The sequence below is a fragment of the Portunus trituberculatus genome, chromosome 15 (assembly GCF_017591435.1).
Source record: "Portunus trituberculatus isolate SZX2019 chromosome 15, ASM1759143v1, whole genome shotgun sequence".
Classification (NCBI taxonomy): domain Eukaryota; kingdom Metazoa; phylum Arthropoda; class Malacostraca; order Decapoda; family Portunidae; genus Portunus; species Portunus trituberculatus.
In genome coordinates, this window is record NC_059269.1 from 20,838,447 (window position 1) to 20,855,946 (window position 17,500).

General features: G+C 37.5%; 1 protein-coding gene across 1 annotated transcript in view; it reads right to left on the reverse strand.

Annotated features, from left to right (window-relative positions):
- The window catches only part of LOC123504161 (peroxidase-like), a 54,706-nt gene extending 44,120 nt beyond the window's left edge, over positions 1-10,586 (reverse strand). The window contains exon 1 of the mRNA XM_045254497.1: positions 10,462-10,586. Coding sequence (XP_045110432.1) covers positions 10,462-10,464 — 3 coding nt within the window. The 5' untranslated portion in view covers positions 10,465-10,586. The remainder of the gene's footprint in view (positions 1-10,461) is intronic.
- Between the last annotated feature and the right edge of the window lie 6,914 nt (positions 10,587-17,500).

A 17,500-nucleotide genomic window follows, 5' to 3' on the forward strand; every position in this document is an offset into this window, starting at 1 on the left:
CTGCTCTCACTACAGGCTCACAACTCACACCTCTCCAGTCACTGCCTCGTTCCCACCACCATGAATAGCTACAATATCTGTGGGGTCGTAAAGAGTGTTCGGTTGACTTACTCTATCCCTGACACTTAAATGAGGACAGAAGTGATGGTAGTCGTATTTGCTCTCTCTCTCTCTCTCTCTCTCTCTCTCTCTCTCTCTCTCTCGCAACAGTAAATTCTAATTGATTAATCTTTATTGTGCCCTATTGACTATTGACACACGTGAGTTTCAGATATGAGTGGCGGATCTTTCTAAGTGCTGTGCCTGACGGGCGGGCCAAGGGCGTGCTGTTCACGCCCCGGCGCACCCAGCCTCTACACACCCACTCCACTCCACTTCACTTCACTTCACTCCGCGTTTATCTTCAACTTATTACAACGTAGACTGACTGACTGTTTTCATTCCTTATGACTTAACAGTGAGGAGGGACGAAAATCAATCAATTAATGCAAAAAAAAAAAAAAAAAAAAAAAAAAATTGCAAAATTTAAATAAACAATAATTTCTCAAAATGTCACGTTGGAAGTATGAAGCTAAAAACAGAAAAAAAAACCCCCACACAACTGTGGATAAAATTGAAGTAAAAAAATCCTGAAGTCCCATTCATCTCCTCCGGCTAAACATGCCGCAAATATGAACAGATGAGAGATAAAAGAAGGAAAAACAAATAACTGACTCTAGCAAGACCGGTTTGGCGAGACAGGCAGCGCACGTCCGGTTGTCGATATATCAGAGGCGTGTAAGACCTTGCAATACACAAACCACGGTGGATATGGTTATTAACGCGTATTGTCTGTTCTGTTGACACTTCGCAACCTTCCCTCCTTTGTTAGTAACTCATTGTTGTGTTGTCATTGCTTCCTGGAGATGTCGAGTCTTCCCAGTTGTACTTCCCAACCAGGGCCGATCTCACTCGTGTTATCTATGCAAGCCACTCGGGAGCATAATATCCGCATGTTGGTTAATGAGAAGAGTCTTGGTTGAATTCTTAGTAGTGTGTGTGTGTGTGTGTGTAATGCCTATGTCGCAATCTCTCTTTGGACATCCTGGATCTCTTCCCTCTCCGGTGAACGTCGAACGCTTCCCAGAATCAGTTCGGCTGAAAAACGCGTTACTGGACTGAGGCTAATGAAAAGGTGATTCCGGGAACTAAAGGTCACAGGTAAGGGGTTAGCGTGGTGAAGGGACGCAGGAACAACAAGGAGGGGTCGTGATGGTGTTGCGTTAATTTCTAGGGAACACTCACGTCACTCAAAGGAATTATCTCCGGTTCGTGAGGGTTTCGAACTGATGTCTCGTTCTGAATTCGTAGATTGTGAGATTCTGAGTAACGCATCATATCAAGTAAGAAAGAAGACTTCTGGTTTGGCAAGATCGTGAGTTTTGAAGTAACTTTTCATCGGCATATATGGGAACTAATCGTCTTGGGTTGCTGGAAGGAAAAGGTAAAGCGAGAGCTGTTCCCAACTTACATCATAGTATTTTCTTAACTTATCTAAATAATCTAACTCTCCTTAATCCTTATTCTCCCTAATCATTATCAATATGAATATATTTAGACTTTTATTCAAAATATTCTATCATATATTATCATCTTGGAATCCATAAAACAAAAAAACAAAAAAAAAAAAACACATGAAGTCTGCATAAAAAACAACAAAAAACAACGAGACAAAAAATAAACCACAGCGGATGAAAGAGAGAGAGAGAGAGAGAGAGAGAGAGAGAGAGAGAGAGAGAGAGAGAGAGAGAGAGAGAGAGAGAGAGCAGAAACCACCACATCCTCACAACCTTCTATTCCTATACCACCTTCAATCAATTATTTCGCACTCTTCTTCGCCCTTGAACTTGGCACGGGGAGAGATAGCAAGTGGGCGGCAGGTAAGATGAGATGATGAAGGGTCTGAGACGTCATGATCAGCACTTTTTTCCTCACTCAGCCCTCTACTCTACTATCACTACCATTAGTTTCAGTAATGCCCCTAAATTACTATTACGCATTCTTCTCTCCTTCTTTTTACATTACACCGGTGATGATTTACGCAATATGATAACTATACTTAAAAGTTACAGGAAAGGAGAGAGAGAGAGAGAGAGAGAGAGAGAGAGAGAGAGAGAGAGAGAGAGAGAGAGAGAGAGAGAGAGAGAGAGAGAGAGAGAGAGAGAGAGAGAGAGAGAGAGAGAGAGTGTTGCAATATGACCTTGAGTTTACCTCTGCAGGAGAACGACTTTAAACTTTTTTCCTCTTTATTCCTATAGAGAGTAATGACAAGGGCTCCACAGTGCAACAAGTGAGAGCCAAAGAAGACGACGAAGAAAAAGAAGAAAAAGCATTAGGAAAGATGACGATAAACCTAACCTAACCTAACCTAACCTAAGATGAAGGAAAAAAGATGGAGAATGCACCAACGTACAGAAAAAAAAAAAAAAAAAATAGTAGTGGATGAATCATAAGTAGAAGAGGACATAGTTCAACACCATCGAGGAAAATAACCAATTATGTATTGTGAGGTTTATTCTTATTCTTCAGTTGAAATTCGGAACCTTGTAAAGTTCGTCTTCATTTGTTAGTAAAAGAAGGTCTATCTCAATAACTTTTTTAAGGCAACTGAGCAATTTAATTTTCTCTTCTCTCTCTCTCTCTCTCTCTCTCTCTCTCTCTCTCTCTCTCTCTCTCCTAGTTATACTGATAAATTAATATTTTTGCCTCAGCAGCAGCGTGGTGCCATTACCATGAAACATCCTTAATAAGAACAGGAAATATGAACAAACGCTACAAGGAAAGACGGTCGCCCTTTGACATCTTTGACATGGGGCTGGAGTGCATAACTGTATAAAAGAAAATTGCAACATAGGATAAAGAGAGGAGAATTGCAACATCAGATAAAGAGAAACTAGTTACAGTGACCGAACCACGTCTCCCTTGACGATCTCTGTGATATTCAGGCCACGTTGGCAGCACACTAAACAATTCTATTCAGTGACCGCTATTGCTACGCAGCTCGTAATTATAGACTGTTCATTCAGACGAGCAGATATTAAGTTTAGAAAAAAATGCAAGGCTAAACAGAGAGAGAGAGAGAGAGAGAGAGAGAGAGAGAGAGAGAGAGAGAGAGAGAGAGAGAGAGAGAGAGAGAGAGAGAGAGAGAGAGAGAGAGAGAGAGAGAGAAATTTCCTTCTTAGCACGTAGGTGACCTCTCTCTGTTGAGGTATACAGTACCTTTTCTTTCCGTGCATGCTTCGTAACAGTACAATGATGAGTATCTAGTATTTTCGCACTGCAGGAAATTCTAGTTAAGTCGCATGGTTAGATAAACTGCTTCATAATACATATCTGTGATCATATTAGATGCATAAATGTGCTGACCACGGTACAGTTCATCGTTCCTCCTTACTTGCCCAAAGCTGCCTCCACCCAATATCTTCCGTTCCCTTCCTCATAAGGTCATCGACACTAGGTACAGCATCATGTCTCCTTTGACCTTGGCGGCAGACATAACAGCAGACCCTCTATACCTGTCAGCGAGCAGTAAACAGTCGGCAGATACAGTAAGTAACATCCATAATCTCCCATAAGCTACGAGATATTGCATATGTTGGTGGTTTGAAAGATTGTGGGAAAGTTTTTAATACACGAACTTTGTAGGTAGGTAGATCAAAAGAAGCTATAATGAAGAAGGTGATGATGAGGATGAAGCAGGAGGATAAAAAATTGAGGGAAAGTTTGTGCATAGTAGTAAAATCTTTCAGAAAATATAACAAATAAACAGTAAGGAACTAGATATATATCACAGGACTTTTCCTACTGAAGGTGATGAAAAGAATACAGCGGGACTGACAATAAAGATAGCGCACATGTTTTACAACAACAAACGAAATCAAAGCTTGAAAAGTGGAAAATTATGAAACCTGCGAAGTTTAGAGAAAATATATATAGAAGACCGGAAATCTGGAAAAAACTATTTCATATTCTTTGAAACGGAAGAGAAAGGGGAAAAAGAAAACAAAGTCCAAAGGCTAGCGTGTCTAATCTGACAAAATTGTTGAAAAGATAGAGGAAAATACAGACCTTCTAGAAATCTGAAGATAAGTGTAAGTCGTCTGGAAATTTGAAGAAAACTGGAAGGAAGAGACAAATAGACAGGAAAGGTGAAAAAAAGTTCATATTGTCCATGAAAGTCAGGAGTCATCGTGTCTCCATTAATGCTGAGGAATGTCATGGAGGGAATACTGAGAAAGGAAGGTGACGGCGTTGCCACATATGTGTGGAAAAAAAAAAAAATGTATATAGGAAGAGATAGAGAAATAATGGCTATTGGAAGAAAAGTATGCATTTACTATTGCCTTATTGATACGAAACTCTATAGTATATTGTACGAGGAGACTGTATACAAAAGCGGAGAGTTATGTTGCTTGAATAAAAAAGTTGGTATTAGCTGTCGTTGTGAGGCAATTACGACAGTCTGGGGAAGCGTGAAGCGAGTAATAACAAGGTGAAAAGATAGTACAAAAAATTAAGAAGTCCCTAATGGGCAATTATGAAGTGTGTTTCAGTCAATAAAAACAAAATTAACATAGGGAAACATATATCTTGAAAAAGAGCAAAGGGGTAATTAAACGTCAGAGGATCACACGTCCACAAAATAAGATGGCTGACCGAAAAAATGCTTAGTTTATCTTTGAAAGCATCACTATTTATTGACCTGACCCATCCATTGAAAACATCACTATTTATTGACCCGACCCACCCATTGCTCGCTACACTGCCCACGCCACCCGCCGAATCTACAAGCATCACCTACATGAACTGGGAGACTCGTTCGTATATGACAGTGTGTATCTTTCCTGGATGAAAAATGTAGGCGGAAGTGGAGGCCAGACTGAGTCTCGCCCCAATAAAGCCGCGGAATGCACAAAATAAGAAAAAAGAAAGAAAGAAAGAAAAAAGACGAAAAACAGTTGTGAATTTCTTGCAGGTCGCTACAAGGTGAGTATGAAAAACGTTCCCTGTCATTTGCAATGGTATAGCGGTTCGGAGGCTGCCTTTGGGATACACCTTGCTAGACACGAACAACAAGCTGGGTTTGGTAGTGCTGGAGGCGAAGAAAACGCACAGTAGGAAGTGGTGAAGATATCGGTTGGGAAAGATAAGGAGAAAGAAGTATTATACGTTGAACAAGGAATGAAAGCGAATGAGAAAAAAAAAAACCCGAAAAGAATAAGAACATAAAATAAAAAGGCAAGGCAATAGAAAAATCAAAACAAACAAAAGATGTATATAACAAAAGTCCAAGTTAGTCGCTAAAGTTACAACCACACCACCCGAATAAACTGAATTAATAAAGTAAAGGAAGTCTCATTTTCCTAACAAACGCTATACGTACAAAGAAACCTTAAATTCTACACAGCTCAGCACGACTAGTAATTATTTTGTGTGTATTAAGTAAACAGCAATTAATGAAGTGTTTGAATACCTTAATAAAACTCTTAAGGGCACAGATAAAAACTTCATGCGGCCTTGCAAACTCATTAATGTATTAAAAATGTTTCTAAATCCATAAAAAAGTAAACTTCCTTAAATAATGCCCATAGAAAAGCGTTCGTGTATTTGTGAGAATGAGCTTGCATATCTGTGCCTGCAAACTCATTAATGTATTAAAAACATTTATAAATCCATAGAAAAAAAAATTGAAAACTTCCTTAAACAACGTCCAGAAAAAGGCATGTGTAAATATGTGTAAATGAGCTTGAATATCTGTGTCTGCATAGCTTTCCGATGGAGGTCTGATAAACAAGAAACACGTAAGTAGGTAACCAGTAGCTATACGTGAGCGCGTTCAAAATCTCATATACCAGAAACTGTAATTAAAGGAAAAGAGAAAAGAGAGAATAAAAACCATGATATAATAATATTATCTACCTATTTCTATAAGCAAACAAGGAACGCAGTAAATAATCATGTATGAGTGCGCACGTGCAAAATCCCGTACACAGGAGACTTGGGCATAAGGATGGTAGTGATCTAACTTGTGTCGTAAGAGTTGCGGTGCCGCGGCTCTTCACTCCTCCCACCTCTCGCCGCGTGTCTGACCTTCACACTCACTCCGCAAAACAAAACAAGTTCCCAAAAGTCATCTTGGTTCATAGTAAGGTGTCGTTCCTTGAATCATGAATACCTTACATGTATATATATATATATTTTTTTTTTTGCTTTTTCTTTCGTGCGCTTTTTTTTTTTTATTAATTTGTCCATGCTGGTAATATCTTTTTGTATAACGTAACTACTGCCTTGTCTATATACACGTATTTTTGTATGTTGTGTATGCTATCTTTTCTCTCTTTATTTCTATTGATTCTTGTATGCTGAGTATAATTTTTTAACCTATCGAATTGCTAAACATATGCTAAGATTCCATTCGCAATTATGTAAACAAAGCTTTCTTTTAGTTTAATAATCAATACGAGCTATATTATAGTCTCTCTCTCTCTCTCTCTCTCTCTCTCTCTCTCTCTCACTGTGTTCCAGCCTGATTTATGACCAACATACCAGCGCTGCCATTTCATTCTTCACCAACACAGTCATCTTCACTCTATTCTTACCGGCTGTCTATGCAAGAAAGACGCCACGAAGACAATGGTGAAGATGAAAAGAAAAAAAAAGAAAAGAAAAAGAAAAGACCTCAAGCTAACTACCATGTTCACCATTATTAGAACTTTGAACCCTTGAAGAAATAGAAGAAAAAAATAAATACTAAAAATGTGAAGATGAAAAGAAAAAGATTACAGAGAGAGGAAAAGATAATGTTAACTGCAACACGTATGTCAATATTAGTCCTTTGAATCCCAAGAAAAAAAAAATGGTTGAAAAATACTGAAATTTTCAATAAAGACAGATGAAAAGAAAGAAAAAACGAGAAAAATTTGATAATGGTGCGTATTCAAAAAAAGATAAGGAAAAATAAATAAATCTTTTCTTTTCACCAGCAGATATTACTTCCTGCCTTCTTCACGACAGGCAGGCAGATGATTCTTAACGTCATAACAATATAAGTGAAAGAACAGGATAATTATATCTTCCTTGCTTTCTAATGTTCTTGTTGCTCTGTTCCCTTACTCATTGCGTCAAGTATGAAACCTCAATATTTTTTCTCCCTTTATTGAAGCTACAACTGTATCTTCTTACTGTTCGAGTCAGATAAAGAAAACAGTCATTAATTTGATCTTCATTGCCTGTAACAGCAATCAGTAATGTCTTAACACCCATGTAGTGCCTTGCTTTGCTCTGTAGCGCCTCAAGACAAAGAAGACCGAACGGTGTGTCTCAGTGAAGGGATGCAGTTTCTTACGTGCCTCCAGCTGTCTCCTTTATTGCCTCTTTATCAGTCTGAGTACTTCACCTATCTATACGTCTGTCTGTGTATCTCTCTGCCTGTGAAAGTCGTATATATATATATATATATATATATATATATATATATATATATATATATATATATATATATATATATCTCTCTCTCTCTCTCTCTCTCTCTCTCTCTCTCTCTCTCTCTCTCTCTCTCTCTCTCTCTATATATATATATATATATATATATATATATATATATCTATATCTATCTATCTATCTATCTATCTATCTATCTATCTATATATATATATATATATATATATATATATATATATATATACATATATGTCTATATATATATATGTGTGTCTCTCTCTCTCTCTCTCTCTCTCTCTCTCTCTCTCTCTCTCTCTCTCTATATATATATATATATATATATATATATATATATATATATATATATATATATATATATATATATATATATATATATATATATATATATATATATATATATATATATATATATATATATATATATATATATATATATATATATATATATATATATATATATATATATATATATATATATATATATATATATATATATATATATATATATATATATATATATATATATATATATATATATATATATATATATATATATATATATATATATATATATATATATATATATATATATATATATATATATATATATATATATATATATATATATATATATATATATATATATATATATATATATATATATATATATATATATATATATATATATATATATATATATATATATATATATATATATATATATATATATATATATATATATATATATATATATATATATATATATATATATATATATATATATATATATATATATATATATATATATATATATATATATATATATATATATATATATATATATATATATATATATATATATATATATATATATATATATATCTATCTATCTATCTATCTATCTATATCTATCTATCTATCTATCTATCTATCTATATATATATATATATATATATATATATATATATATATATATATATATATATATCTATCTATATATATATATATATATATATATATATATATATATATATATATATATCTATCTATCTATCTATCTATCTATCTATATATATATATATATATATATATATATATATATATATATATATATATATATATATATATCTATATCTATCTATCTATCTATCTATCTATATATATATATATATATATATATATATATATATATATCTATCTATCTATCTATCTATCTATCTATCTATCTATATATATATATATATATATATATATATATATATATATATATATATATATATATATATATATATATCTATCTATCTATCTATCTATCTATATCTATATATATATATATATATATATATATATATATATATATATATATATATATCTATCTATCTATCTATCTATCTATCTATATATATATATATATATATATATATATATATATATATATATATATATATCTATCTATCTATCTATATATATATATATATATATATATATATATATATATATATATATATATATATATATAGATAGATAGATAGATAGATAGATAGATAGATAGATAGATAGATAGATAGATAGATAGAGATAGATAGATAGATAGATAGATAAAAAATAACTATTCTCCTAAACATTACCGTCTCTTTTCCCTTTACAAGCTGCATAATATTTACATAGCTAATGTCTAGTCTCGTAAAGGGCGAGTCATCATTGAATACAAAACGACGCAAGATTAGACGCACGTGAAAAGAATATTTACCAGTAAAGAAAGAAAGTCAGCAACGAATCACAGGCCAAGGACGGCAGGTTAAATAAACGAAAGCCGACTTTTCTTTTTTCCAAAGTTCAAAATTTTGTTCTACATTACCAAGGGCACGTAGTAATCTCTCTCTCTCTCTCTCTCTCTCTCTCTCTCTCTCTCTCTCTCTCTCTCTCGTGTGAACAACTATCATGGATCGTTGAGCAGGTTTTGAAAATTGTGAATTGAAGCAGAGAGAGAGAGAGAGAGAGAGAGAGAGAGAGAGAGAGAGAGAGAGAGAGAGAGAGAGAGAGAGAGAGAGAGAGAGAGAGAGAGAGAGAGAGAGAGAGAGAGAGAGAGAGAGAGCGCACCTAAATACAACATAGATTGCAACAGCGCACAGTAAGACATTGACGGCGGGCGTGTGTTGTGCTACATCTGTCCCCACGCCACTTATCTGCGGCGTGGCGTGCGCACTGTCTATGACCTTAAATATATATGTGTACGTTTCATCTTCTCTTTACGTCCTTGGGAATGAAAACAATACACAGAGTCTGAACATCCTTGACCCATGGAGTGAAGTGATGGGAGGCGTCTCATAATTTGCATATATGAATCTAACAAGAATTCTCGCAGATTTAAACAAAAGACTTGAATTTATAGAGGAAATGTTATTGTAGTATTGCTTAAATGACGTTACGGTACTGCATACACATAATATGCACAATGCTATGGTATATACACAAACACACGCGCGCGCACACACACACACACACACACACACACGGCCCGGTAGCTCAGTGGTTAGAGCGCTGGCTTCACAAGCCAGAGAGCCGGGGTTCAATTCCCCGGCCGGGTGGAGATATTTGGGTGTGTCTCCTTTCACGTGTAGCCCCTGTTCACCTAGCAGTGAGTAGGTACGGGATGTAAATCGAGGAGTTGTGACCTTGTTGTCCCGGTGTGTGTTGTGTGCCTGGTCTCAGACCTATCCCAAGATCGGAAATAATGAGCTCTGAGCTCGTTCCGTAGGGTAACGTCTGGCTGTCTCGTCAGAGACTGCAGCAGATCAAACAGTGAATACACACACACACACACACACACACGGAAGTCCACACAACTTACAAACATCACACTTCACTTATATCAAAACATGTAACTGAAACAAATATGCAAGTAGAATAACCATACCACCCTCCTACATATTGACAGAAAAGGAAGGCAGAGTGACTTACCATGGCTGGCAAAGGATGGGAGATACCGCGTCCTCACCTGGCGAGCGGCGAGAACACACTGTCTCCTTGACGTTCTGCTGCCTCCCACCTCGTCGCGCTCAGGTAACTGCCGGGAGATGGGGAAAGAGAAGTGGGGGTGTAAATTATCCTGCGGGACTCCGGTATAAGCACACGCAATGACAGGAGTAATAATGCACAAGGGAGAGGGATAGGTTATATTATGATGGTATGGTGGGCTTAAGGTGTAGAGGTGTGCTAGGTAAGAAAAAGAGCAGTAAAGAAGGGAAGAAGAGGAAGAGAAAGTGAGGGAGGTAATGGGACAGGATCTCTGGTATGGGATTCACGCTGGGTTGGGCAACACAACACCTCAGCTAAATGTTACGATGCACCAGACACAAATGTTATCTTGACTCATAAAGCTGTAGTAATAGACTGCATGGAGAGAGAGAGAGAGAGAGAGAGAGAGAGAGAGAGAGAGAGAGAGAGAGAGAGAGAGAGAGAGAGAGAGAGAGAGAGAGAGAGAGAGAGAGAGAGAGAGAGAGAGAGAGAGAGAGAGAGAGGGGTGGGGGAGTTGGACGTAACTTAACTGATTGAAAGAAAAGTAAGGCAGGAGTAACAGAAGAAAGGAAGGAAGGAAGGAAGGAAGGAAGGAAGGAAAAAGACGAAGGAACAAAAGATGAAGTGATTTTATGAACTAGTGAATCAAAATGTTGACTGAACAAAGATCGATTAACAGAAGGAAAAAATTAACAGTGTTTTAATGTTGAAATTATAGATGCCTTTCTGAAAGAGATGCAAAGAGGAATAGAAAGTTGACGAAAAGAGTAAAATGATATAAAGCTGGACCAACAACAACAACAACAACAACATCCCCACCCACCCACCCACACACACATACACACACACACACACACACACACACACACACACACACACACACACACACACACACCAAAAGCAAGTGATATCTGGTACTCGGTATTGCACACGTCAGCCAGTTTTTGCGTTGGCAGGTTCCGGGTGTTGATCGAAGTAGGGCAGAGGAAAGACAGAGCGGATGACAAAGGTAAACAAGGAATGGAAGGAAAATAAAATGAAGTTAATTAAAAGTAGGCGAGGAGTAAGAGGAGCTGAAACTAAGATGTAATGAAAGAAAAAAAAAATTAATGGAAAGAATAGGGAAGAAAAAAAGTTGTTGAAGTTAAGATTGTAAAAAGAATGAAAAGAAAGGGAAGGAAACTATTTTACAGCTTCATCTTGTAAGTTATCGCTTCTTACTTTGTTGTCCTTGATATATATAAGGATTTTTCAACTGACTGACTGTAGATTCCCCACCCCCATCTCTCTCTCTCTCTCTCTCTCTGATACGAAAACTCCACCATCGACAGGTAAAACAAAACAAAACAACGATAAGAACTTAAGTACACATCTCTGTAATCTTTAAAAATACGTTTGTTGAGAGAGAGAGAGAGAGAGAGAGAGAGAGAGAGAGAGAGAGAGAGAGAGAGAGAGAGAGAGAGAGAGAGAGAGAGAGAGCGTTTAAAAATACAGGGCGTGAATTAAAGTGATACAAAGTGCGTGAGTCAACAACCAGGTGGGAGGGCAGTGAGTGAGCGGGACTGCACCTGTGGAAGTGAAGCCGGATGAGTGATAAACGTGTCTGTCCCTCGGTCCCTCTATCCGTCCGCCTCTCAAGGTCACCTCCTCCTCGCACCTGTTCCTCAGTAATAGTAATTTTCTGTTTGTTCATCCTATTTGTTATATTGTTGTTTCTCTTTTCTATTTTTTTTTACTATTTTACTATTCATTGTTTCTTTTTTTTTTTTACTATTTTTGTTTCCTTTAGGTTTTGTTCTATTTCTTGGGTTAATCACCATTTTCCTATTACTTCTAATTCTATGATAATAAATTCAGCTCGTTTCCTTAATATATTTACTAAAATTAATTAAGCAATAACCCTCTCCGCACACAGAATAAGGACACGAACATCACAAACTACTATTATTCCTTCATTTAATGCACCTGACACACTTACTTAATCCTTCCTCCGCGCTATCTCAAGGAGCCTCACATTCTCGCGGCTCTCAACCCCACACGCGGAGGACACACAAATCCCCTCGTCACTGCATCGATAATTTCTTGCCGAGTAAGCATTTCCTGCTCACCTTACCAGCGTCGCGGGAAGTGAAGTGTCACGGAACGCCTCTGCATAAAGGAGGCACAAAAAATCATTCGTCATTGTCTAAAAGTCGAGGCAGTTTTTCTCACATCAGTCGCTCCCTTCATCCCTTCATGACCGACACGCCGCCTGAGTGTGTACGTGCATCCTGTGTGTGCATGTGTGTGCGTGTGCGTGTGTGTGAGAGAGAGAGCGGAGTTCATGTTTCTCTGTATAAGCAAGTAAACAACAACAGAAAGGTTCCGTCAGGGTTACCTTGTCACTTAGCGGCAGGGAGTTGAAGGTGAAGTGTAAACCAGAGGCGGGGAATTGAGGAGCGCGGGTCCGCCCTCCTCCTGTCCTCACTGAGGTGGTGGAATTTTATATTCTTTTAAATCTCCTTCAGAAAAACAGTTTATGTGCCAGATTTTAAAATTTCCTCCCGTTTTTCAATAATTTCTTTTCTGTTGATTGATAGTTAATTGTTAAGGGTTTTCATTTTCATTCATTACTTAAGAAAATCAAGATAAATACATGAAAAAAAATCTGCAGGAATGCGTCACCCACAAACTCCTTCCAAGTAGAGATAAAAGAGAAAGAAAGAAAAAATCAGAGACACGCATCACGACGCCTCCGCGGAAGTCTGGCGAGAACCTTTCCATGCGTTGCTCAGGTGTGAAGGAAGGAACGCGTGAGCAGGAGACACAGATACAGATGCTCAGATATTGTCCAGACGAGGGCCATGAGTTGCTGATCGTTAGATATACGATAAGATTACTTGTCCCTCCACTAATATCAACATTATTGTCGTAAGCAAGTACGTAAATAACCCCTATGGCTCGTGCGACACATTAATAAAATAAAACTCAAGTTCTGTATTAATTGTTTAACTAGTATGTCGAGTAATTCGACTATCTCTATAAAGATACTTTTAAAATATGTCTCGGCTAATACTGTACAATTCACGCTACTTTCTCCGTTGTATACTCCAAGATGCATATTCTTTAACGAAATTTTCAGAACTTTATCACTGCCCTACTGTAGAAGAGTAAGCAGGGAGTCAGTGATGGCTGGAAGTTTGCTAATTAGGAAAACCCACCCTGTACCGAGCTAGCCCTAGATTGTAGGAAAACATAATATTATAGAGTACAATATCTCATTGTGTTGTCACACGTCTCTCTGTGATGTGTGCAATGGATCCACGAAATAAATTAATTCCATGCACACATTACTATAATAATGTAACTCATGTAAGTACTGTTAAGTCATTGGCTCTTTTGAACTACATACCTATTGCAATATTTTTTGGCTATGACTGCATGGTACCTACATACGGTTAAAACTGATGTCTAATAACACCTACCTGGTCTCGACAAGTGACAGGAGATCGGAAGGCGTAAGGAAAAGACAGTTTGGTGCGTAACTCACACATCTCTCTCTCTCTCTCTATATATGTGACAGTATGTGTGTGTGTGTGTGTGTGTGTGTGTGTGTGTGTGTGTGTGTGTGTGGGTGGGTGGGTGGGGGGGTGGGTATGGTTTAAAGGAGGCGTGGAGGGCAGCGTGACACTACGATGTTTCGATTCTCCTCTCGAAGATCAGAGAGAGAGAGAGAGAGAGAGAGAGAGAGAGAGAGAGAGAGAGAGAGAGAGAGAGAGAGTGTGTTTTCCTACAAAGGATTAGGCTTATCTACAGCTTGTTATTGCGTTCCCTGAGTTCGTTTCTTCGTGGGATGCTGCGCAAGCGCTCGAGCGTGCGCACACACACACACACACACACACACACACACACACACACACACACACACACACACACACACACACACACAGAGAGAGAGAGAGAGAGAGAGAGAGAGAGAGAGAGAGAGAGAGAGAGAGAGAGAGAGAGAGAGAGAGAGAGAGAGAGAGATTTGGTGAATTTATTACACCTCAGTGGCGTCATTTCAATACAAGAAGTAAATTAAACTTTCAATGTATTGTAATAGATCTATAAATGATTACACATCAGTCAGTGGCATATTAGAGGGATAATGAATTAAAGATATAACTGTACATACGCGGGGCAGCTAATTGGCACCACTACATTGTGGATATTGCATGTACCGGAGGAAGACTTCGCGGAGGAAAGTTTTTTAAAATTTTTTTGTTATTAATGTAAGTTATGGAGAGTAGAAAAAAAAATAGGCACATGAATAAAGACAAAAGGACCACCACGCCAGCCAATCTGTCTCTTACACACAGTTTTCATTAACAGAGCAGTAATCTTTGTTATTCCATATTTTTTTTACGTATTCTCGACACTTCAGCGCCGAATTGTCTTGGTTTCACGAGCAAATCAGACTTCATTGTTGTCATAGTTGAAGGGAAAGACAGATCTCATGGTGCTCTTAATAGTACAAATTTGTATATTTCTTCCCCCCTCCCCCCCACCTCTCTCTCTCTCTCTCTCTCTCTCTCTCAAGCCCTTTCAAATAGTTCGGGGCTAAGTAATCTTGTGATATGAAAAGGAAAAAAATTGACAGGCCGGAAGAATGTCGACTATCCTGACTTCTTTAATCTCCTAATCAGAAAACTAAAGTTGCAGGAGTATGAGAGAGAGAGAGAGAGAGAGAGAGAGAGAGAGAGAGAGAGAGAGAGAGAGAGAGAGAATTATTGTTATTATATCTGTCATCTTTCTCCTACTACTACTACTTCTACTACTACTACTACTACCTCAGTATTATCAAAGTATGTAAATTTTCATGTACATGCAAGGGTATGTACAGTGTATATATATTCTGTGCAATAAGCTGCCTACTAATAGACACATTTACTCGTTTTCTTATCATATAATATTTTTTATCTTAGGATTAGTACTTTTAGTGTTTTATAGTTTCCAAGTAGGTGCCTGTAAAGCCTAATTTACGTATGGGCTGTCTACCTGACTTAGTTCCTGTATAAATGATTTGTGTTAACTGTATCGGAAGACGTAATAAAGTTTTTAAAGTGTTGAGAGAGAGAGAGAGAGAGAGAGAGAGAGAGAGAGAGAGAGAGAGAGAGAGAGAGAGAGAATGATGGTGATAGAGAAAGGATACGTGAAATGTAAAAACTAGAAGGGCGTCAGGATGATGGGGAGGCGGACGAAGTGGGATTGAGAAAGGTGTTGCATAATATACAAGTACGTCACGACTTCTGGCCAGTTATGTTTACCTATTAACATTCCTTGGATTAAAATGTCTTTCTAGGTAAAAGTAAGGGTAGGAAGACTGTTTCATTAAGCAGGGAGCCGTCTGGACATTAGTATGATTAGGAATGATAGAATATATGAACGATGAAAAGCTACATAAGTATCCCATGATATTAGTTACGTTTTTTGTCAACTTCGTACATCTTCTACCAAGATGAGCAAGACATCCCTAACTTTGGTAAAACTTTCCTACAGCTAAGTATGTCCTCGCTCGCTTGCTGAGAATTCAAAACAATACAATGTAGTGAATTTTCTGGTTGCGTTCTGAAGAAGAGTAACATAGAGACTTTTACACAAGAAAGGGAAAGTTGATTCACTCTCTTCCACCATGAAACCATCCCAACAATACTCTTAAAGCGATAAATAAACAAGGTAAGCTGCAAGAAGCCATCAGGTGTGCACGGGCAGACTTTATATTTGTTTTTTAATCTTATTTATACCATGTGGGATTTTCACGGGAATTTATGGGTTAAGGGGGATACTTAGCTGTAGGAAAGCTTTACCTCCTCCTCCTCTCCATCTATAAATTTGTCTATTCTTTTAAAACTCTTACTGAATCATGATTATCGAGCATGTTCCATTCCCTCACCTCGACTCAGTACCAGATTCTTACTGTCTTACCTTATCCATTTTCTTCAACTAAACTATATCAAAGCTGAAACCGTTATATCTTGTCTCTCTCTCTCTCTCTCTCTCTCTCTCTCTCTCTCTCTCTCTCTCAGGTAAAAATATCACAGGTGACGCAAATATGTATCATTACATCCACTATGACCCTCGTAATCAATAACAGGTGACAGACAGACAGAGAGAGAGAGAGAGAGAGAGAGAGAGAGAGAGAGAGAGAGAGAGAGAGAGAGAGAGAGAGAGAGAGAGAGAGAGAGAGAATGTTAATTATTGAGTGAAGCTTCACTGTCATTACATTAACGGCGTCGGAGGGAGAAAGTGGAATGATATTAGGTAAGAGAAGTGGAATAGAAGTGGGAGGGAGTGGGGAGACGGAGGAGAGGTGGAATATTGATAACACTAACATGGTAACGTAAAGTAAGTGAAGGTGACGTACGAGGAGGAGGAGGAGGAGGAGGAAGAGGAGGCGGACAGAAGGTGTGTGAGAAGACAATAGAAAGAGGGTTATCAAAAGCGATGGGGAGGAGGAGGAGGAGGAGGAGGAGGAGGAGGAGGAGGAGGAGGAAAAGAAGATGAAAAGGAGGAAGAGGAGGAAGCGGCATAATGAGTCCCGCTTAAGAGCTCTCAAAGAAACAAGGGACGGTAGAAGGGAGAGAGAGAAAAAAAAAAAAAGTAATGGTCGCTTTATTTTTTGTCGAGGTGATGTAAGAATACTTATATGTACGTACCTGTGTGTGTGTGTGTGTGTGTGTGTGTGTGTGTGTGTGTAGGTAGGTAGGTAGGTAGGTAGGTAGGTATGTATGAGAAGTAAAAATGCATTCGAAAACACACACTTGTATAGTTAGAGTTTGTGTTTTCACCTCCACCTCTAATACAAGGAGCGAGGCAGAGTTGTGTATACTACGGAAATAAACACCCAAGTCTCCAGCATCGCCCAATCATTCATCTGTGAGGGGAATGTATCTTCCATAGAATATACTGATTGATGCATCGCTAGAGCCTTGACGAGCAACAGTCATAATAGCTATTGTTA